The sequence below is a fragment of the Lepisma saccharinum genome, chromosome 3 (genome assembly GCF_977018435.1).
Source record: "Lepisma saccharinum chromosome 3, izLepSacc3.1, whole genome shotgun sequence".
Classification (NCBI taxonomy): Eukaryota; Metazoa; Arthropoda; class Insecta; order Zygentoma; family Lepismatidae; genus Lepisma; species Lepisma saccharinum.
This window is the reverse complement of record NC_139231.1, coordinates 111,955,361-111,980,687: the sequence shown is the minus strand read 5'-3', so window position 1 is coordinate 111,980,687 and position 25,327 is coordinate 111,955,361. Positions and strand designations below refer to the sequence as shown.

The following is a 25,327-nucleotide window of genomic DNA, read 5'->3' as shown; positions in this document are numbered from 1 at the left end:
TTTCTGCAGAAAGTAACTGTAGAATAATTGTTACTGAATTACTTTCTAAAATAAGTAACTGCTAACTACGAGTATAAGTCAGTTACTTTTTGAAGCAAGTAACTCTAACTCATCATTTACTTTTAAAAGTGACTTTCCGAACTTTCTTGGAATGAGGGTCAATTTCCAAAGCTGATTATTGTGTCCCTTTCCGTAAAGTTTAATTCTTTGGTAGGGTGATATAAAAAAAAACCATAAGGCGATGGAAGTAGGGAAATCTCTTCAAAATGAAATTCTACAGACTCTCTTGGCACGTTTTGTGTATTTATAGACATCTACACTTATGTGTGTGTGTGGAAGGGGAGTGTTGTGTGTGTGTGCATGATTTGGTTTAGCAGTGACCTGTTCCCCTGTTTGATTCACCACCGCACGCCACTGCTAAATACCATTTCTACGTCAGGTTTATATTTGCTCAAGACAGGTCTCGAGAAATGAGGTCACTGTGAAATTGTTCTTCTTTCCCCAGGTGCCATTTCGATATATCTTAACTACCAGCAAGTGGAGATATTACTTAGAACTACACGTTATCCTATCTTAAGGTCTTTAAACTGGTCATGCCTCTGGCTGGGGTTGATTTCCACATTTTCAATGAATCTCGCTGGAATCTGTCAGTCCACAACAATGCTTGTTACGCACTTGGTTTGTGCTTCTATTGGTTTTATAGCGATCACCTTTTACATGTGGATTCAGGTAAGTGCTAATTTTTCATATGCTTATGTATATATTATTATTTTCCCCTTTCCATCTACTTTCTTTACTCCTTACTTTGTTTCATCTTTGTCTTACCTGTATTTTCCCCATTTTCATGTTGTTATTCTATAATATCAATATTGTCTTCCCTCGTTTATCTTCTTAAATTTTCTGTTTATCTTGATTTTCGATTTTCATTTATTTTTTCCCTTGTCACTTTTCTGTAACTTAATGTCTTTCTTTCTTCTTTCATTTCCTGTATGGTTTCAACTCTCCATCGCATTTCTAGTACAGTATGTAACATTGTTATTCCTACACATAGAATTTCCGAGGAAAAAATGGCATATATACTAGTAAACGTAATCACCTGGAAATTAATGTTAATGCAGGTTTCATCAAAAAATGTCAATAAAAATGTATGTTCAAAAACAGAGCATATAATATGTGTGAAAAGAGAAAAACACGCTGTTTTATGCAACATTGTTATTCGTACAGGCAAGAGTTTCAATCTTCCTCGCATACAGCGCCACCGCTATTCGGCCGCTTTCGTGCAGTTTGCAACTTCGTAACAAGTTCGAACATGCAGGCGCGCTCCCCGTCAAGCGAAATTGAAGGCGTAAGGTATTGTTGTAGGCCTATGGTCTATCTATCAGCGTGTTCGAAATGGGCAAGGTGAAGGAACTTAGTTCCGATCTGAAGGATGTTATTATAAATTTGACCCTTAGAGGTTATTCGTTAAGAAAAATTGGACAAACAGTCAATAAATCACACTCCACAGTTCAATACATAGAAAACAAATTTAGAGACGAAGGTTCAACACAGAATGTGCCGAGAAAACCAAAAGAGAGACGGTTGAATAAACGTGATGAACGCTTTATTTTAAATAGGGTGTGAGAAAACCCCGACTAAGTGTTCCTGAGTTACGACCGTTAGTAGAAAATCTTGCTGGCAAGATGATGTCCGATCAAACTGTCCGACGTGCCTTGTGGAAGCATGGATATCATGGCAGAATACCACGAAAGAGGCCATATGTAAATAAGGTGAATCGCAGGAATAGACTTTCATTCCCGAAAGAGCACATCCACAAGGACCAAGAATTTCGGGATAGTGTCATATGGTCAGACCAGTCCAAGATTAATATATACGGATCAGATGGGATAAATAGGGTTTGGAGAAAATCAAGTAAAGACAATGATCACATTAACACAGTTCCAACAGTTAAACACGGTGGTGGGTCATTAATGATTTGGGGCTGTATGTCGCCAAAGTTGTTGGTACCATCCAGTTTATTGATGGTACCATGGACACATATGTCTATTTGGACATATTGAAGAACAATGTAAAGCAGAGTGCCCAAAAAATGGACGTGCCGCCTATCTACAGATTCCAACACGACAATGACAGTAAGCATAAGGCGCGAGTTAACATGAATTTGCTAATATGGAATGTGCCCAAACTACTACAAACACCAGCTCAAAGTCCATACTTAAATGCCATTGAGCAGTTATGGGCAATTTTGAAGAGGCGAGTCCATAAAGCAGGCGTCAAGTCCAAACAAGAGATGAAAACTGTTGTGCAAGCCGAGTGGAATAAAATGTGTCGGAAACTGGTTAATTCTATGAAGAACAGGTGTCAAGCAGTAATTAAAGCCAAAGGATACGCATCAAAGTATTAGAACTGTCTGTCAATTTGCTCTGAATATACTTTTTTCTTTTATATTATTAAGTGTACGAATAGAAAAATTGTACGAAAAATGGCATGTTTCTCTTTCAGTTTCATTTAATGTATTATTGTCATTGGTTATACAGAATTTGGATAAGATTTTGTGTTCCTAATGATATTAGTTATTGAATTGTATAGAAAGAATGTCAAAAGAGTGTATTTCCTATCAGACTACAAAGCATTTTCTTTGAAAATCCGTGTGTACGAATAAGAATGTTACATACTGTATAAATGCTCTAATTTGTTAGACGTGACAATGGAGGTCTGTTGTATTACAGTTTTAAACACGGGGAGAATGTAAAAAAGAAATAATAATTGCTTTTTCTGTTCATTTTAGGTGTTTTGTAAGTATTTTCCCTGAGTTTTAATTTTTAAAGTTTAATAATTAGTTTTTAAAAGTATAGAAGCTTATAATTCACAACAGCAATATTAATGAGAAAATAAAATACAATAACATGCTGCGCTTTTCATATTTTTTTTTAATTTTCAAAATGCCTTTTCTGCATTGTATTATACCTCTTTTGTGAAAATCATCAGTATTTTACCATGAATGGTATTTCTTGTAGATGTTAAATTCTTTCACTTATGTATTTAATGGGGACACAATCCAAAGCTAGTGGAAATATGGTATCTATTTAACGTTTCACGAAACTTCGTGCATACCCTGTGAATATTTTGAGATTACAGCACTGACTGTACCTTAGAGGAGTCTATGTGCTTTAGGAATGGGCTTGGTGGCAGCACCCCACACTTTTGACGTGCAATTGTTCTCCCATTTAAATACATGGGGAAATTTGATGCCGAACGTGCTGCTATTACATTAAATTGCAAGTTTAATTCCATCTTAACCTCAGAAATTATGTCGGAACATGATAGATAAATAATCAGTGCTGTGAAACTAAGAATTTTATTAAGACGATCGTCAACAACAGAAAAGATATCGGAACTAAAAACAGCCTTCAAATTTGCAAAGCACATGTTTACGCCACTTGCATTTTTCACAATTTAAGTGCTTTATTCTTGTTAATCTGGTAAAGAATAATACATAATAATTCCACGCGACTGTAATTATATTTTTATAGTTGTTATTAATAACCTACTCCTCTTTTTACGTTATATCATACTTTTCCTCATGGTTAGTAAATATGGTTCTCTATTTTATACATACACATTTATCGAGAAGAATAGTTATTACAAGAAATATTTTATATTCTGTTACATGATTCGCGACCTCTAGGGCTATCTTATTTATAGGAATTGTAATTTTATAATTGTAGTAACCCAAAACAAAAAGGACGAAAATACAAGGGGGGGAAATGTCTGCTTAATACAAATAAAACATATATTAATATTAAGTTATCGGATAGGGCATAGTGTATAATAATAAATATCATGCGCTCACTTACATAATACATTTTTTCTTTGTAATTTGACGAGTTTCTCCGATTCCTACTCCCGCTGTTGAATTACACGTACTTGCAAGTCCCAACAAGAGGAAACATAAAAGCGTAGTGAAAAATCTAAATTTTTGTATTATAGACGCATGGCAGCTATAGTGGAACCATAAGCAAAGAAACCTGCGCAGACCCGTGACTCCTGTGCACCGTACTCTCGCGACTCCTGTGCACCATACTCCCGCGAAGAGGGAAGGGAGAGAGTGTACCATGCTTCCTTATGGCCCGAGCTGAACGGAGGAAGGGAAAGCTGCGCGGGGATTTTTCGTCCAAGGTTCCTTGTGGTCGTTCCATAGGGACGACCAAAATTACGTCACGTTTAGTGTTCTTTGTGCATAAACATTCTATATTTAGCCCGTCTGAGCTACTCTGCCGTTACGCTTTAATATATTAATTCTTAAGTTCAGGAGAATGTAGTTTTCGGAAACGCATGACTTGCTACATAATCTTCAACTTTTGCTAAAAACATTTTTGTTACACGAAATATTCTTACCTTCGTTGAAAATCACGTTTGAATAGCCATCCAATATAAAGCGTAGGGCAATCAGATGACGAACGAAATTCTTTAGGGACACAACAGGAGTGGCGCGTCTAGCGGAAAAGTTTGGCCATGAACAGCCCCATTGTTCACCTCAGAGCAGTGGCGGCGATTGGGTTCCAAAACCTGGGGGGGGGGGGGCAAGGTGCTAAGACTGGTGGGTGGGCAAGGACAGTATATTTCCCTTTGTATATAAGATTTAGCATATACAGGGGCAAAAGTAGTGAAAATGCCGCCACTGCCGCAGAGCATTATCTTGTTATATATATATATATATATATATATATATATATATATATATATATATATATATATATTAATCCATTTCCTTCCTTCCTTAATAAAAATAAACTAGAATTGATGCTTTTACAGTTCTGTGTGTAGAAGCAGAGAGAGTGTACAAGGACGTATTTAGGGAGGGTCCAGGGGGTCCGAACCCTCCCTCGAAAGACTTACAAAGTTCTAATTCCTCTGAACTTATTGGAAGGCAAGGATTATATTAGGCTTATAAGGCTTTGAAGGACAATATCAAATATTTGCTTGCACACTACTATTTATGATAACATGCATAAAATATTAATCATGTACTTTACTTTTTGCCAACTGAATCTAACATCGTTTTTTGTTCAATACATATTCAATTCATTATCTATTTGATCTTAATTTCTTTGCGAGGGCATTTGTTTTTGTACAAATTCTGCCGATCTTAACTACAGGTAAGCTAGATAATGAATTCGTGCTGTTATATCTCTATTCTTATTCGGTGTTTTTACCTATTCATGTAATAATAATATTAATTAATTAAAATATTTAAATTAGTGTTAATGAAATTTAATGCAATCATTTTAATATAAACATTATATGATTATAATTATTGTACGTAGGTAATACATTGTTACAGTTACCATATGTCGTTGAAATATCTCTTGATGTACAGTAATCTATTGAGGAATTGACTAGTAATGTATACACAACATTATAGATCAATATTTCTTCTAAAGTTAAAAGAACAAACTATCAATTACCTAAGATGACAAGGAAATTAAAAAGTAAGATATCACGATAAATTTAAACTTACAAATAAGTGTGAATATTATGTTACTTATTCCCAATTAAGGATAGATGCTAAAAAGGAATGTACAAATGTAAAGAAGAAATATTATTCCTCCTTGGAAATTAATGGTGATAGCTTTTTGGTTTCACTTTAATAGAAAAAAGATGGAAAATATTATCTCTGAAATTATTTGATAATAATCTACTACTCAATGAATATGATATTGCTAACGCTTTCAGTGAAATTTTTCACAAATCTTTCTCAAGAAGAAGTCATGTAAATGTAAAAAAATATTAATCTTCATTCATACACCAATTTATACCATATCCCAGGTAACTGTAGAGCAGGGCCTCGCATATCGACAGAGGAGGAGGAAAATCGAGTGTTGAAAGCGCAGCGTTGCCAACCGTATGGTCCTGACCGTACATGTACGGACGTACGGTCCAGACCTTAGTTCGTAAGCTAAATGCACGGCTTGTCAACATTTGCTCTTGCAGTTTTATCCCTAATATTTCCCTAAGAAATTCCTAAACCAATCGTACGGACCTGGATACAAAAATACGGTCCGTTGCCATGTGCGTTCGGTATTATCCTTTTCAAAAGTTTGCAACATTGCATAGCAAAGGAGAAAATCGGCAACTCCTGTCGCCCATTACACATTCCCGTTTCTCTAACTGTTCATTGGTGGAGCCGTCTCGCGTCACTACTTGCGCAGAGACTTGTTCTCGTTCGACTGGTCTACAGTTAGCTGGTACGTAGTTTAATTGATATACCTGTTATCTTGGAAAAGGATGTATGTCATACAATTAACAAACTAAAAGGCAGATCTTCAAAAGGTCCTGACGGTATTCCTAATTTATTTTGAAAGCAAACAAAGATTTTTTTATACCGTTGTTAAACAAAATTTACAATAATACTTCTATCCTCTGAAATATTTCCAGATATCTGGGAAAATGTGTTCATTGTATTTGTAACAAAAAAAGATGAAAAGTCAATGATATTAATATTTTAGACCAATAACTATATTAAATGCCTTGGCGAAGGTTTTTGAACACATAATTGCTAACTATTTGGCTTTCTCTTTCAAACAATATGTAGGTGAAAATCAGCATGTTTTTTTTTAGCAAAAGATCTACTATTACAATTTTATTATACCTTGGTGCAACCTATCTTGACAGTGACGTCAGCTGGGACCACAGTGCAACTTGATGTATCACTCCGCGCCAAGCATGAAACATTTTCTCCGTCACATTTGCGTCTCGGAGTCCGCAGAGAAAGCACATAGAAGGAGCGGAACGTTCTTGTGTGCAGCTGATTTTCATGCGGAGAAATGTCAATGCTTGGCGCTAACGAAATACGAACACGAAAAGATAAACAAATTACAAAGTTAAAAATACATTTGGACTGAGAAACTAACGGCCTTTTAATGTTTTGAATACGCGTAATAAACGAAGTACTGACATAAAGTAAATTTTGTCTTTGCAGTCTTCCACGACAGCCACTCTTGAAGTACTTTTTTCTCGAGGCATTTTTTGGTACATTCTCATTGCGAACAGAATGATACGGATAATCCATTATCCATGACAATTACGCTATTTGGTTGCAGTTTGAGTAGTATATCGACGAACCACATCTCAAAACGCTGCCTCAACGCCTTTTCTCGAACGAAACAACAAATAAATACTTTCCACAAAACCATCTTCCCTTCCTACATACACAACAACGAACCTTCCATTTTAGCTTAGATCTGAACTCTGAGCCTAGACGGAAAGCATACCAATGTGACAGGCACGTATCTAGAAATACATTTTGGGGGGGGGGGGTCGACCAAGTTTCTCAATAATAATAATAATATAATTAGAATAATTATATTGAATTAAAATAATAGTAATTGAATATGTAAATTAATTAATATTACATTGTTGTCATTACATGAATTGGTAAAAAAATGGTAAAAGATATATAACATCTATTCATTATGTAACTAACGTGTAGTTAATATCGCCAAAATTTGTGTAAAAGCAACAGCCCTGGCAAGGAAATTTATGTCAAATAGACATAAAATTGGATATTTATTGAATAACAAAAAAAAAGGACTTAGATCGTATTGTAATAGGCAAAAATAATTGTACTGTGATCGCTTTTAATTGCCTATTGGAATTGACGAAAAGCAAGTTTCGTGATTAACATTTCATGCGTATTATCATACGTAGGAGTGTGCATAAATCTTTGGAAGCCGTATGAGCCAAATTCCTTGCCTTTCAATAAGTTCAGCGGGATATAACCATCAATTGTACAACAAATACTAAACAATTTTGAATATTTAATGTTAGTACTTGCTAAGTCTTCCGGGGGGTGGGGGGTCCGATTCCCATGGACCCCCCTAAATAAATGCTCGCAATGTGAAACTAATGATGGGCCCTCCCAAGCTTTGTTTACAGAATGGTCGAATCCGACATTAACTCATGTCGCATTCTTTCACAGCAATCGGATATCGCTTTATTGGCACAGATATTGGTGGAGCCAAGCAACAATGTCGTCTACGAACGCTTCGTTATCTCAATACAAACCCAGGTCGTACAAAATACGCCTCATTGTTGATGTGCTTATGGATCACGATCTCAATCAGTTGCGGCAGCTACTTTTCCCACTGTTGGAAACTTAGTTTTCCCATTGCCCCTAAACGTTTTTGTGACAATTGAAATCGGCGTTTCATCAGAAGTAATACGAATACGTTTACACCCCCCCCACACACATGACTATTCAAAGTTTTCCTTCTACAATGCGATTTAAAGCAAGCGATTGAAGGGGAACACTTGCCTGGATCTCGCTCGCTGAGGCAACCAGTAGACAAATGTAGAGTCGCTCTTACCCTCATTTCGACCTGCAACCCTGCTCCGAGATTCGGGTCAACGAACCCACACATATTTTTTTTTTAAATTTTGACTTGCAGCAAACAATCGTACCAGATAATCTTCATTTCAACAGGTTTTTCAGAATCTAGCATCTGTAATACATTTATTTCCATGTACTGTATGCGATGCAACGTGCTTCAAGTAAGGAACTATATTTTTGTGCTCAAGTCTCGCGAACTTGCCGTTCGAAGGCGCGTTGCCATCCCGCATTCCATTCATTATCTGAATCCAAATCAGTTTCGTACAGTTTATTATATTATGTTTATGTTTCGTGCTCATTTTAATGGTTATTTATTATACGTTATTATATTCTGCAAGAATCCTCGCATTGTGACATTTTGAAATTCATTCCCTTGTATTTTAATCTATTGAATTTCATTCCCTTGTTTTTATTTTTTCCGAGTGCAGACAGTGAAAGTATCAACGCTGTAGGTTTGCAATGCTGTTATGACGTCACTGTCAAGATAGGTTGCACCATAGTATAGTGTTGATAGACTCACTTAAATCTAACATTAGAAAGCAATCCGAGACTGATATTTTATCATTTGACTTAGCTAAAGCCTTTGATAGTGTTAACCATCAGATATTTATTTTTAAACTTGGCCAAATGGGATTATCACCAACACTTCTGAAATGGTTTTCCAACTTTCTAGACTTTCTCAGTTAAGATAGGTGAAACAGTTTCCTCCAGAAAATAAATATTTTGTGGTGTACCTCAAAACAAAGGTGCCACTTGGCCCAATCCTATTTGCTGTTTTTATTAATGATGTTAATTTATGTTTTAAATCTAGCACATGTTTGCTATATATGCAGATGATATAAAATGTTTTAAGAGTATTTTAACAATAATGATGTCGTTCAACTTCAGACCGACTTATTAGAATGACATATTGGTGTAATATTAATGAAATGGAAATTAACTTAAAAAAGTGTCAAGTTTTAAAATGTACTCTCATATTTGATGAGCACATTTCAGAAATTTGCAAAAGATCAAAAAAGATGCTTCGTTATATGTATATTTTTCTCATGGAAAGTTTTTAAAAAAGAAAGTTTAATATATCTGTATAAAACAATAGTTGAATATGCTAATGAATTATGGTTTCTAACAGCAAAGAATTACCTTCAAAAAGTTGTATCCGCTCAAATTTTTTATCACGTTATTATGCACAAAGTTTAAAAAGAATTACTATGAACAGCATTATTCTGAATGGTTAACCCAGTTGAATATTTGTACCTTAGAAGAAAGAAGAAAATTGAAAAGAAAGAATTTGGTACAGAAGATTTTATCTTCTCAAATAGATAGTGAATACTTTTTGAATAATGGAATATTTTAAAATTCCCAGGGAAATATTTAAATTCTAACATGTCTCAAAAAGGGCAGACGTTTAAAACTGCTGAACTTGTGGAAAGCTACAATATGAACTTATGATGATGAATAAAATTGAATGATCCATTGTATTATTTTGTAATTATATATTCAATTTTGTAATTTTGTATCACCTATTTTCACATTACATGGTTGTGAAATCGTGCTCATCACTTAAATAAATAAATATATAATTATTATTATTGAGACACTTAGTTCACACCCCCCGAAATTTATTTCTAGATATGTGCCTGCTCTAAAGTTGCTACGTTCCCCGGATTATTTTCAATGGAACTACTTACGTTTATTCCTCAACGGCGAGCCTGAGACTTATCAGCCTACTATGAGCCCTCAGGTTGTGGGAAATCAGATAAGGATATGCTTACGTAAACTTTACTAACTCTCGCACACAGAAATATATTTAGAAGTCAGTTAATGTTAATATATTACACTTGAACTCACAATTAAACTTCTTATTACAAACAAAAGTGTATTTAGATCACAATACTTCTTCACTACACAAATTAAAACATTCACATTTCCAAAATCACTTCCATTATTCCAGCAACATCCATAATATCTCTCACCTCACAACCCACAATCAAAATGTTTTAAGGTTAGTCCATAACCATAAAAGACTACCCAATTGAACAAAACAAATTACGTCATAATAGACAATTAACATTTTAAACATATTAAACACCTAAAATGATACAATAAGTGGGTGCGTATCAAAGTTATTTATTGTGCTTTAGCGCAAGCGTTAACTACTGTTAATTCTGTAATTCTCATGTTCTTTACAGGTGATTTTCGACTACTCGTTGGGTCCTGAATACGTCACGAGAACTATAGCTAATCTGAGAACATCGCTTATTGTAATAGGATCGGTTGCAGAAGTAATCACGATGGTGTCCCTAGTATTCTCTTTGAAAGAATTCAAAGGTAAGAGAGCAATTCCCCAATCGAAAGTACGTATCTCGGGGTGAGCAAGTTGAACACGGTGTATTCCACCATGTGCTGTATAATGTCACACAAACAATAATTTTATAAAAAAATATTACTGTGGAGTTGATTAAAAAATAACTCTACGAAAGTTAGTGCAACATAAACTGCTGTGTCCCCAACCCCCTTGAAGTTGGTTTTGAGTGTGAGTTTTGGTTTTAACTCCATTTTATACACAGAAAGGCTAATAGGGACTGGATCTATAGTTTAAACTGGGATCCGAGCCATTATGTGCCTCCACCAGCTTGAAGTTTGTCACGTACCAGTGTCCGGCTTCCTTGGACATCCACAGGTATCGTTACCCTTTGAATCGAACTCTCAGTAAGGCAGGAGTAACACCTAGTCCGTTCCCGGCTATACAGGTCGGAATTTACTTGTTCTATCCACGAACAGTTTTTTACATCATCTGTTTATTTACTGAGATGATTTAGCTGTCTTCATAAACGGTTTAGTGTGTCATCAGCCCTTGTTATATCGTTATTCCGAGAAGAGATTTGCGTTGATCTTCCTTCGTTGATTAATCCTAAAAAAATACTAAAGACTCGTTAGCGGTGAGAATCAGGTACCCCTGGATGAAGACTCTGGATCGACTTATTACTGACTCGCTGATGATCACACGAAAGCTCTTGGTTTGGTTTCCCCCTCCATGTAGGACTGCCTTGACGGGGCGAGGGGGCTTAGTAGGGAGGTCAATTTTCATCTCATCACTTCACCCATTCTTCACATCCATATCTCACGTTTTCACCATTCCATCACGTCATTCATCTCCATATCTTTGACCTCCCTCTAAGAAACTAAGGTAGGGAGGTCATTTTCATCTCATCATTTCACTCATTCTTCACTTCCATATCTCATGTTTTCACCATCCCATCACGTCATTCATCTCCATATTTTGACCTCCCTATAACTAAGGGTCCTGCTAGAGGAGACAACCTCGATAAAAAACCCCTATCCCAAGGTGTGAGTTGCACGTGCCGATGGGACAGTGTTGGCTGCAGGGGTAGGTGCAGTCGCGAACGTGGCCTCGGGGATTTCGGTTTGGTCCTCGAGTAGCCTCCATTTTTGGGGGTAGGCCTTCCTCGGCATAGAGGGCATGTCGAGGCGACAATTTATGGACCCTCCTATATAAATTTATTTTGTATATGGGTACAAAAAACAATTCAAACGGGGGGAAACCCCCAAAACGAGCGCGGCCTTCGAGCCCGCTCCAAGTAGTGGAAAAGACAAGTAACGTGCCACGTTACCTTGTTATCAGTATTGTTGAGAAGACCGATAATAAGGATGTTTCTGCAACAACAAAGAAACACGGAGCTGCTACATTGAAGGACTTGTCACCATTCCTTATCAAGAAACAGCTAGACTACGCCGCTGGTTCCGATGTTCCAGAAATAAAGAAGCTGTGAAACGGGAGTCTACTCATCCAGACCAGCACAGATCGCCAGACCAACAACCTTTTAAAGTTACGATCTTTGGGCCACTTCACTGTTAATGTTGAACCCCATCGTCAACTTAACAGTAGTAAAGGTGTGATTCACCACTGGGATCTGCTAAATGCTGAGGAGGAAGAGATCCTTGAAGCACTCTCAGACCAACATGTCACCGCAGTGCAGCGAATCAAGACGCGAAAATCCGGAGAACTTGTGCCAACTGCTTCGATTATACTAACGTTCCAAACGACCACTCTCCCAGATATTGTACGGGCTGGATATTTGAGACTTAAAGTCCGACCATACATCCCTAACCCGATGCGATGTTTCAAATGCCAGCACTTTGGACACACTCAGCCTTCCTGCAAGGCCACTACCGCCCTTGTGGTAAGTGTAGTAAGCCTGATCATGGGACCGAACCTTGTTCTTCAGGTCCCAAATGCATTAACTGCCAAGGCGAGCACCCAGTCTGGCATCGTGACTGCCCCTCTTTCCAACAAGAGAAGAAAATCAGAGAGTTGGTCGTCACAGAGAAAATCTCTGCTGGCGAAGCAAAACAACGTCTCCGTGAAAGCATACGCACCACTTTACCTGTGCCATTCGCTACAGTTGCTGCAGCTGCTCTTACCCGTCAAAGTATAGGTGTACAAACCAGCGACGTGTCCACTCAAACTACAACCCTTCCCGTAGTAGCCCGCCCTGCTTCGAGGAAAACAGGAACCACTCCTCGCTCTACAGAGAAGAAGTTCAAGCAGGTGCATAGCAAGGATTACTTTCTCAAGTCCAGTAGCTCTCCAGTCAGAGTGGCGGCCACCACCCTGAAACTTAAGGCGCAGCTGAAAGCTGCCCGGCGGGCGCTCAAAGCACCCGCCCCCAATCCCCCTTCTTCATCCCCTTCGCCCTCTGTGTCCTTACCCGAGGACATGATACAGGACGAAGCCGCGGATGAAGAATTTATCAAGGTGACAGGGCCTAGAAATAAAGTACGCCTTAAAAGGTAACAACCATACATCCAGCTATGGCTTATTGTCTCCAATGGAACCTTAACGGTTTCCGTACACATCTCGAGGAACTGCAAATTCTAATATCTGAATTTGACCCTGCCATTATAAGTCTCCAAGAGACACATTTTCGTCCAAATGAATCAGTGATTCTGAACGGATACACGCTTTACCGCACCGACAAGCTTCCTGAGGGTCGTCGTGCACACGGTGGTGTTGCAATCGGTGTTCGAGATAACATCCACTCAACGCCAATCTTTCTCACCACCCCCCTCCAAGCTGTCGCCGTGCGGGTCCATCTACCGCAGCCAATATCTGTGTGCTGTGTTTACATCACAAGGGAGGAGCGATTCTCTACTGAGGACCTCCTTTCTATATTCGAACAACTTCCGTCTCCTGTAATTCTTTTGGGCGATTTTAATTCCTACCATTGTTTGTGGGGCTCCGTTCGTACAGAGCCCCGGGGTCAAATTGTAGATCAATTCCGTGAGGCATCAGGTATAACGTTGCTGAATGATGGGACTCCCACATATTTCAGTCCTTCCTCAGGCACATACTCTGCGTTGGACTTGTCCTTCTGCAGTCCCAGCCTTGCTCCTACCACATCTTGGAGCGTTCACCCTGATCTCTGTGGGAGTGATCACTTCCCTCTCATTCTTTCCTTCGAACATCTTCAGCAATCACGTCAACAACACCCTCACTGGAATCTCAGTCGGGCCGACTGGGAAGCCTTCGAGCGTGCAGTGGACCTTGAAGTCGATCTTGCGTCGACTTTACCACCAATCGACGCATTAGATGTCTTTGTGTCAAGAGTGCATGATGCTGCACGCACCTCCATTCCACATCCCAGTGGACCTGCGAGGCGTCGCCCAGTCCCCTGGTGGACTGCGGAGATCAGTGCAGCCATCAAGGACCGCAATCATGCCCTAGATCGATTTAATAAGAACCACACTGCCGCAAACCTCGAGCAGTTCCGCATTAAGCGTGCCCGTGCCCGTCGGCTCATCCGAGCCAGTACGAAGTCGTGCTGGGTCCAATACGTGTCTTCTCTGACGAAGCAGGCTTCGTCGAAAGCCGTTTGGACCAAAGTACGTCGCATCCAGGGGGGTGCATATACTCCTCTCAGCGCTCTGGAGCACGACGGGACGTTGTACACTGATTCCGGAGACATAGCAAATATCTTGGCCACGCAGTTTTCTGATGCCTCTAGCTCGGAAAATTATGAACCACGTTTCCGCCGCGAGAAGGACCGTCAGGAACGACGCCCTCTAGTTTTTCGAAGTCATAACACCGAGCCATACAACTCTCCATTCACTGAACGGGAGTTCGATCAGGCACTTCGAGATTCTAAGAATACATCTCCTGGAGTGGACAAGATCCACTATGAGATGCTTCGTCATCTACCCATTGTAGCAAGAAATTTCCTTCTGGCGGTATTCAACAGGCTTTGGTTGGAGGACTCTTTCCCCACTTCCTGGAAAGAAGCTATTATTGTTCCCATCCTGAAACCAGGTAAACAACGCACCGCAGCCTCGAGTTATAGGCCTATCGCCTTAACTAGCTGTGTGTGCAAGTTGATGGAACGCATGATCAACAAGCGTCTCACCTGGTTTTTGGAGGAAAACTCATTGATAAGTAATTTTCAATGTGGTTTTCGCTCCAACCGTTCCACACTGGACCATCTGGTTCAGCTGGAAACACACATTCAGGATGCATTCCTCAACAAGGAACATTTAGTTGCAGTTTTCTTGGACCTCCAAAAGGCATATGACACAACGTGGCGCTTTGGCATCCTAAAACAGCTCCATTCTTGGGGCGTGCGTGGCCATATGGCGTACTTTATTAAAAACTTTTTATCCGATCGTTTTTTCCGGGTACGTGTTGGGAACTCCTTTTCGGATCTTCACGAACAAGAGAACGGTGTCCCGCAGGGCAGCGTATTAAGTGTGACTCTGTTTGCCATAGCAGTCAACAGTGTTATGGCAAACATTCTTTCCCCTGTGCATGGCCTCCTCTATGTAGACGACCTCACGATCTTTTGTCGCTCACGGAATCTCGCGTCAGCTTCTCGTCAACTCCAACTGACGATAAACCGTTTGGTTGAGTGGTCCTCCCAAACAGGTTTCACCTTCTCATCCGAGAAATCCGTGTGTGTGCACTTTTGTCGTCAGCGTACATGTCAATTAGATCCTGACCTGTACATGGGGAAGTCTCCCCTGTGCTTCGTGAATGAGGTCCGCTTCCTGGGCCTCATTTTCGATAAGAAATTAACATGGCTTCCTCACCTTCGCCAGTTAAAGTTCTCTTGTCTTCGAGTTCTCAACCTTTTACGTGTTTTATCCCATACTTCCTGGGGTGCTGATAGGACGGTACTGCTTCGCTTGTATCGTGCACTCATCAGGTCGAAGCTAGATTATGGATGTGTTGTGTATTCTTCTGCTCGCCCATCTAGACTTCGCATCCTAGACACCGTCCACCATGCTGGTATACGTGTGTGCACTGGTGCCTTTCGGACCAGTCCAGTCGCCAGTTTGTACGTAGAGGCATCTGAGCCGTCGCTGTCTCTGCGAAGACAGCGACTGGTAGTGAACTACTTCTTCCATCTTCGCTCGATGCCTTCACATCCCTCATTTCACACCATCTCAGACGAGAATAGGCTGGCAAGGTATCGGCTCCACCCTAGTGCCACTAGACCATTTGGTGTTCGTGCAGACGAGATCCTGTCAACACTTGGCGTTGACAGTGATCTTCCTGGCGTCTCTCCACACATTCCGCCTCTCCCTACCTGGGAGTTTCCTGCACCTTCTATCGATTATTCTCTCACTGCCCTTCCAAAGTCAGAGATACCAATGGTTGTATACCAGCAACGGTTTTTAGAACTTCGTGCGAAGCACCCCAATTTTAATGTGTTTTACACGGATGGGTCCAAGACAGTGGAATGTGTTGGTTGCGCCTTCGTCCTAGACTCTCAAAGTTCCAGTTACTCGCTACATCCTGCCTGTTCCATCTACACGGCAGAGTTGTACGCCATTCTAAAGGCACTGGACTTTGCAGACGTGAATGGGCTGAAGAAAGTCCTTGTGTGCTGCGATTCGACCAGCGTGTTGCAGTTTCTGGATTCGCCGTATTCCCGGCATCCGGTAGTGCAACGCATATTTAGACGACTTGTGTCCTTATGTGCCAGTGCGGATGTACACTTCTGTTGGGTCCCTAGCCACGTTGGCATCCTGGGGAACGAAGCAGCAGATGCTGCCGCCAAGTCTGCTGATGCAGATGGCGACGTTCTCGTCCACCTATTGCCAGCTAGCGACCTGCAGAATGTGTTTCGTTGTTGCCTTCTTGACACTTGGCAGGCCGAGTGGGATGCGGAAACGGGGAACAAGCTTCACGCTGTTAAGCCCACCATAGGTGCTTGGCGTTCCTCGTCCCGTCCCTCTCGGCGAGAAGAAGTTATTCTTACCCGCATTCGTGTAGGACACAGCCGTCTAACGCATGGTCACCTGCTCCAAGGGCTGGACCCTCCGTTGTGTCGTGTTTGCAATGTTTTATTAAGCATTCGACACATTCTCGTTGAATGTGTCGATCTTGCTTACCTCCGGCAGACTTTTAACCTTTCTGGCTGTTTGTCATCCCTCTTGGGTGATGACAGCACTATTTTAACAAATGTTTTTAGTTTTTTGCGAAGAGCTGGACTCTTCCACCGTCTGTAAGGAGGTTTTTAGTTTGTTTGTTCTGACTTTTTACTGTGTCGTGTTTGTCTCGTGCAGGTCTCTTTACAACCTTGCACTTTTAGTTTTTCCCAAGGGGCTATCTACACCCCTTTTTTAAAAATTAAGTCAGAATTTTAGATAAGGGGACAATTCCCCGTATACACAGAAGGGTGCGAAATGGCCTTAAGTGCCGACGCACCCAGAAATTTTAATTCATTCATTCATTCATTCATTCATTCATTCATTCATTCATTGGTTTGGTTTAGGTGAAGACCTCGTCCCGCTTCCAAGTTTCCGCAATGATCCTCAGGCATCTTCGTCTACGTCTATGTCCACAGTGAGACACGGGTATTTCCTTTCACCATGCTGATCTAGTCTGTAGGGGTTTAAACTCAAGTGTTGTGTTTTGCCATAAACTGTAAAGTAATTGTTTCTCGTACCTTACCTTCAAGCTCACCATGAGCAGCGAGTTGCTCTACAATAGAGGATGAATGATCAGTGAGGTACATCACCGAAGTGATCGATCGCACATACCGTAGGGTATGTTACGATAATTTGAGAACAGCATTCAGAATTTAATCTGAAATCTAAATTTTCACTCAAGATTGTGAGTTATCATATTTCACAATCTCTCTTAAATGTGTATAGAACAGAGCTACATATAGCCTATGAATCTAGCACTAGCTGAACAATACAAATTGTTGCAATAAACTATTAAAATAAACTTATTGCGGAAACGTAACAGCGACGCATATCAATTGATAATTATTTTTACTCACGGGGCAGGTTGACATATTGTGTCAACTTGCCCCATCACGCGTCATGATGAATAACGAAGAACGTACAACCTTAGTGACAAAGAAGTTCGACCAGTCACAAATATAGGAGTGCGTTGTGAAAGAAGGAGAAACATGCATATGCTGAACATATTTTAGTCAGCAGGCTACATGGAACAAAGGAAAACATAAATTTCCGCTGCAACGCATGGTGTCCACACAAAATAAAACATTTTCGTCCATCTACACGTGACATTGAAGTTCGACCACTGTTAGAGGGGATCCTGTTTACCATGGTGTGACGCCGCCCCGTCGGCGAATAATGCGTCGGGGCATGCTGCGGACGAGTCGTTCAAGGTATTCCACGTCGATGCGGTGCCATTCCTCCTGGGTCCCCTCTGTTGCACACGTCGCTTAAGAACACGCCACACATTCTCAATGGGCGAGAGGTCGGGACTCGATGGTGGCCATGGCAGAGTTCGCACGTGATGGCGAGTCAACCATTCTCTTGTCAGCCGCGCTGTATGAGGCCTGGCATTGTCGTGTTGAAAGATGAGACGCCGCCTGTGGAACAGGTGCCTTCGCACTGTGGGAAGATGCCGCTCCAGTATGCGTGTATAGGCGTGTGCATTCACAATGCCCTCACAGACGTGTAGTGGGCCAACCCCAGATGCCGTCATGCATCCCCATACCATCACTGACGCAGGTTTCTGTACCCGACGTGCATAACATTTTGCTTCATTCTGTTCCTCCTTCCGACAAATGACTGTTTTCCGTATTTTCCCGTACACAACATTGAAAATGGATTCGTCCGTCCACAAAACCCTGTTCCACTTCCGAAATGTCCATCCCCGGTACAATCGTGACCACCGTAGTCGATTGCCTTTGTTCAACATGGAAAGGAAGGGTTTACGTTTCGCCTTGTACACTCGGTAACCGCATCGCTGTAGGTAACAGCGAATGGTTCTGGTTGACACTTCAATATGAAAGCGTTCTCGAGTCCACAGTCGTAATTCGGCCACAGAAACATGATTGTTGGTCTGGATATAGCGCCTAAATATCCGTAGGTCACGCACGCTCAGCAGGCGTTTTCGACCGGGGGCCTTACCTGGCTCTGTAGTACACGTATTTTGGTGGTGTTTGATGATGCAGTGGACGGTTGACTTGGGTAAGTTCAGTTGGCGCCCTATTTCCCGTCCACTGAGTCCATCCCGTTGCAACTCCACCACTCTTCTCCTCATGGTGTTGTCAATAGGTTTGCCCCTGGCCATGGTGATGATGCACTGCGGTTCCTCAGTGCACAGCACGCGCTTATATACGGCGGACTCCCTTATCGTGTCCGTGACGTCATGCTTCCGTCGAATGCGCCACTATCTGGAATTATCCGTATGGGTCTGGTGCCTGGTCGAAGTTCAATGTCACGTGTATAGTTCCCCGTTTTCGTTCTTTACGTGACCTTGGGTGCAACATGCTGGGATCACGATTCTTGCCTGCTCACACGCCTCCTCTTACACACATGCGTCACTTCTGCGGGTCACCCATTCCACCGCCTATGCCTCTGTGCATTTAATCACGTATTCCTTTCTGGTCGAACTTCATTGTCACCAAGGTTGTATTTAGAGGGGGAGCAGGGGGACATATTGTGTCAACTTGCCCCATCACGCGTCATGATGAATAACGAAGAACGTATTTAGAGGGGGAGCAGGGGGACATATTGTGTCAACTTGCCCCATCACGCGTCATGATGAATAACGAAGAACGTATTTAGAGGGGGAACAGGGGGACATATTGTGTCAACTTGCCCCATCACGCGTCATGATGAATAACGAAGAACGTATTTAGAGGGGGAACAGGGAGTCTGGACCCAGCCAGAAAGACTTCTCAAGCCCAAAATTAAATAAAGAAAACACTTGTTTAATGTTGCATAATATGAGCTTTAGCAAACGAATTGTTTGTACCGAATCTACGTGAGCCTTGTATTTGTTTATTTTCACCTACCATAAATGCATTTTGATTTACTTTATTTTTATTTGTGCGTATTATCTCATGTTGGAGTACTACATCACAAACCTTTTCGAATGTGTTGGGCATGTCTGACAGTAATCTATCTTTTAGTATACTATCGGGTAGTCCGAACACGAGTTTTTTTCTAAGACGAGTGTCTAATTCATCTGTTGTAAACTCACAAGTTGTTGCAGCAACTTCTAAACGATTTATGTACGATGTAGCTGTATCATCTTGCTCTTGCTTTATTTGCATAAAAGCGAATCGTTGAATCCATTTATTAACCTGTGGTGCATATATTTTTCGCAATGTATCAAAGAGTTCCTCGAAGGTCCAATCTTGTGGATCCTTTGGACTTAATCTGTGTTCCAGCTCTTGATATGGTAAACTACCGATTACAGAAATAAGAGTAAACACTCGTTTCCTTTCTTGTATATCGTTAGCCTCAATAAAAGCCTTGAATCTTTTAATATACGAATTTATATCCTGGCTTGGGTCATAAGCCTCAAATGCAGGTATAAAACTTATGTATTTTTCCATACTGGCTCACTTGGACTTAATTACTATAATTCTACTTACAGTAGTAATTATTTATCTTCTTTAATCCCATCCTCGTCGCCATTTTGTTATGTCCTAATATTAATGACATAAACAGAAATAAACATCTTAAGATTGGAACTTCATAATTAAATATATTCAAATTTGTAACAAGGTGGATGACATGATTAAAACTTAAATCATCCATAAGACACATAAACAAGATGCATAATCGTTTCTATGCCCAGACTATGTACATTGGCCATAACTGCTAGTTCACCACATACAATAAGGTATTTTATAATATATATCACATATTGTGTCAACTTGCCCCATCACGCGTCATGATGAATAACGAAGAACGTATTTAGAGGGGGAACAGGGGGTCTGGACCCAGCCCGAAAGACTTCTCAAGCCCAAAATTAAATAAACAAAACACTTGTTTAATGTTGCATAATATGAAGTTGATTTTTTTTTGCAGAACGTACCTAAAAGACAAGGATTAGATAGTAGTTATACAGCTCTGTTTTAATAATGTCGGCGAAAATTTATGCGTACAACTACAAATAATTATACGCATTAAAATAATGATCAGGGACTTAACATTTTATATGCTGGACCCAACAACCGTTTTGGTATTAAAAAGATAACCCATTTAAACTTTTCTACATTAATTACTAAAATTCAATAATCAAAAATAATACTTGTTTAACATTTTTTGTATAATCAAGTTATTTATTTCCCCCGAATTTACACGACGTCAAAGATTAGATTGGGATCATACTGCTTTTGAAATTGGCAGTACCTACCGAAGATTTATTCACATTACTACTTATAATAATATACATATAAAATATTAATAATTAATTTTACTTTTCATCAACTGAATTTAACATCCTTTTTCGTTATTCAATAAATATCCTTGCCATGACAGCTGTTTTTATACGAAGTTTTACAATATTAACTATACGTAAGCTAAATAAGGAAGACGTACTGTTATATCTCTGTTCTTACATCTTATGTTTACCTATTCTTGTAATAACAAAACAATATTAATTCATTTACATAATTTAATAATAATTGTGAATAAATCTACAAATTATCTCAACGTATTAATTTTAACATTTATTATTATTATTTCTCTGACATTGGTTCGGGCCCCTCACGAAATATATTTCAGTGTGTCAGCTAACTACCCTGGTCTCCCCTAATTATTTGCATTATTAATGATTCATATTGTGAAAACAATTTCCTATTCTAGTAATGTTTTCTAAGTGTTTTACCGCAGTTCTCTGCACATTAATATGTATTATGAACCTTACACAATCCAGTATTTTTACTTTTACATAAAACTATTAGTAATAAAGCGAATATTTGTAATCCAATCTGTATTTTTGTCTCTTTTTTTTTTTAGGAAATTTTCGAAAGGATCGTTTGAAATGGTCACCTGAGGATGGTGGGTACGAGATGCATGTCGTAAGTGCTGTAGGCGAATGGATACATATTTTCATCATAGCCTTATGGGTTGGAACCTTCACGAAGCAGATCAGGCTACTTCAGCTTGAGAGGCCGAAGGTAATTCTTGTAGCAGTTCACAAAAGACAGAATCACATTCTTTGAAGAAAGAAAGAAAAATTGATAAACTTGCATAGCAGAAACAAAAATAATGATGATTATAATGATTATAATCATTATACAATAATAACTATTATAACATAATGAAATAAACCAATTTTATTTTGAATAACAATAATAATAAATCTTGGGGAGACTCTTCTACTTTGTCCGCCAAATGAGCAATTATCCAGTTCAAAAGTTTTTCATCTTTTTTTCGTATCACACAGTTAGTGTACTGAAATGCATAATTATTATATTTTGTTGTTAACTTTCACCACCTTTCCACATACACATAGTACACCGAAACATCAACCTCACTTCCACGTAGTACACCTTGGCTGCATTTTGCAGACTAACGAGACTCTGGCGTTTGGATCCATGGTCAGTATAATCCGTCATGGGACTTGTGTTATGTGCCGTCCATCTGTGTTTGTGATTGTCACATCATCTACTTCACCTCACCTTTCATCCTCATCTTCGCAATTAGCAAGAAACTGGCAGAAACGCGAAGTAGAATACGTTAGTAAATCAAATCAATCAATCAATTTTACCACCCTGATCAAGAAAGACCTTTAAAAGTTCTGGGGGAAAATTTTACTCATGCATTTATGTTGGAATTTAATTTTTGGAACTTGGAAAGCTGGGTAAACATTTATTCTTTGGGTTAAATGTTAGAATATTAAAACACAAATCTGGTTCCTATATTTAAACTGATTGTTTTCGATCTAACCTATTTTTTACGGCCTTTATTCCGTTAGAATACTAACTGAACTTGATTTCTGTTATAAACTATTAGTACAATCAAATTAGGTATTTTTGGAGGCAAACCTGGACATTAAAAAAAATGAAACGAAACTTGCTGGAGCATGTAGTACTACTTGAGGTGTCATCATTCATTCATTAACTAGGTTAGTGTGGGTGTAAGTTCCGTCCCGTGGGACATGCCTTTTGCAGATGTATTTCGCACAAAAAGGCCCAAAGAATCCCGTTGCGGGTTTCGGAGATGTGGCATCATCAATATGGCCGCCGTCAAAATTTGTAGTGCAATCTTTAAACGCGTGTAACTTCTCCCAGAATAGAGATCATGAAACCTTCGTTTTGCATCAAATGATTCTTTGGGACTTTTTGTGAGAAATACACCTCAAGTAGTACTACATGCTTCAACAAGTTTCGTTTCATTTTTTTAAATGTCCATGTTAAACTCTAATTTGACTGGTCTATAAAAAAATAACAAGCTTTCAGCTTAGGGACCTTTCGTGCTGAAGTCAAACGTCACGTGGCTCGTAACTGACCAATCACGTGCAAGCTTTGTTGCTGAAGAATGAAATGTTCCTAATGATCGTTTTCCAGCAACATGTGTGAAAACTCCCTTGGTAATGTGAATCTGAACACTTAGGCAGACAATCTATAACCGATTGAAAAGCTTCTCTGTATACTGTTACTACATTAAGGTTTATACTATGATTAATAGTAATCGCTAGTGCCAATGAAGCAAACTATTACTTTACAATCGCTAAAAAATAAATATTCCCATCTTAATTGTAAGAAAAGATAGTAAATAACACAAATAATAGATCCCCTCATAAAAACACAACTGCCAAGTTTTGTATGTGCAACGTTTTGCAAGAATAATGATGGATATTTATTAGCACTTTAACACTTCTATTTTATTGTTACAGGTCACTATCTCCGGTCAAGAAGCCGAACAACATTTCAAAAATGGAACGAGTTTTTCTGATCAGAAACCACAACAGTGACTCATAAAAATATTAATAATTGTCATTGCAGCATCATCATTCGCCCCTGATTGCTCCATGAGCACAACTTATTCTTGTATTTCAGATGCCATTTAATGATTTTGCAAGGTGAGAAGTTACATTTTAAACGTTGTTTTGTTTTGAATTGTTGTATTAATTGAGAAATAAATCTTATCAAGGATTGTTTATTTTGAAAAATATACGTATGAAAAATTCATTTTTCTAATTGAAGTTTAAAGTTAAGTTTTCACATGTGAGAATGTTTCTAATATATTTTCGGAATTTCTCAGTAAAGGTTAGAGATATGTACGAGGAGAGGCCGTAAATGTTCATACCCTTACCTTGTTGTAGGTGCAATAGAGATATGTAATTTTACAGGTTGGTACTTCAAGAATAAACATGCCTTGTTTTTGTCAGTGCACTTAAACTGGAGTTAGAACCAAGAGAGTTTTATAAGGTGCTACGTTGAACAAAATTTAGTATCAAGGCATGATACGGCTCCTCCATCTTCAAGGGAAATTGCTCAAATAAACCATGAGGAGATTTCAAGTTGTGTATGGCTTGGAATGTACATCATGTAACACAGCTATAGAAGCGAGTGTGGCCAAAGTTGAGCAGGTAGCGTTGATTGATCGATTTTGTTTAATTTACTTCGCTTTTCTGCTACTTTTGGGTAATCACGAAGATGAAGATGAGTGATGAAGGAACACTCACAAGGAACATGCAGCAGTCTTCTTCAGCACGCTTCTTGAAGAAGCAAAGTGCATTGCGAATGAACATATTTCTTAGACACGTTCAATAATCGTTGGGCTACTCAATTCAGAAGTAGATGGTAATCTAAGTTCAAGCTCCGAGGCGCTGAAAAGAACTTTATCCACATTTGGTAAAAATCTGAAAGATAAGAGGATCTGCTGCTCTGTTGTTGCAATACATTAGGGTGCTCTATATTCGGAATTTCATTATAGCCGAACGTATTTAAAAGTGAAGTTTACATCTTCAATCAGTTACGCATATTCTCTCTTTTGCTGCATCAGGGGCAACGCATGTGCCATAAGGGGACGTCTGCACTGTAAAAAATGTTGGTGTTAAAACGACACAGAGTATGGTCCCTGGACGTCTACACCACATTTTGGTCAACGTTTAACCTCACCGGTGTTGAAATAACACAGACAAATGGTTGCAATCAACACCTTTTTGACACCGTTGATGTTAAATGTTGACCAAAATGTGGTGTTGACGTCCAGGGACCATACTCTGTGTCGTTTTAACACAAACATTTTTTTACAGTGTGTATGTACAGGAAATGATGAAATTTAACATGTTATGAGCAGGTATCTACGAGAAATTCTACAATTGACTCTATGTTAGATCGTTTTTTCGCTGGTCTCTCAACTAATCTTGTAATAGATCCGTATTTTACCGTATCGTATTAGTTAAAGAAACTGACAGTGCGGGGGCGGCATGCGGGAGGAGTACGCCCCACTTTTTGCCCTAGCACAATCGCCTCTTAATGCTAAGCTTTGTATACCAAGAGAAAGTAAACTATCCTGGCCTCCCCCCACCCGGCTTGACTATGCGCATATATTTACAAACAACAAAAACAAAATGTACAAAACGCAAGTGAACGAAACATTGCAGAAAAAATAAATTACTTTCTCACCAATATCGCAAGAAATGGAACACGTAAAATATAGAGAAACACATGATTCTGTTCAAAG

The 25,327-nt window shown here is 39.5% G+C and overlaps 1 protein-coding gene across 1 annotated transcript in view; it reads left to right on the top strand.

Moving 5' to 3' along the window:
- LOC145985964 (DNA damage-regulated autophagy modulator protein 1-like) overlaps positions 1–23,807 on the top strand; it is a 38,925-nt gene extending 15,118 nt beyond the window's left edge. The window contains exons 4-7 of the mRNA XM_083120112.1: positions 506–729; positions 10,582–10,720; positions 21,650–21,810; positions 23,532–23,807. Of these exons, the coding sequence (XP_082976238.1) occupies positions 506–729; positions 10,582–10,720; positions 21,650–21,810; positions 23,532–23,609 (602 nt within the window). The 3' untranslated portion in view covers positions 23,610–23,807. The remainder of the gene's footprint in view (positions 1–505; positions 730–10,581; positions 10,721–21,649; positions 21,811–23,531) is intronic.
- The last annotated feature ends 1,520 nt before the right edge of the window (positions 23,808–25,327 follow it).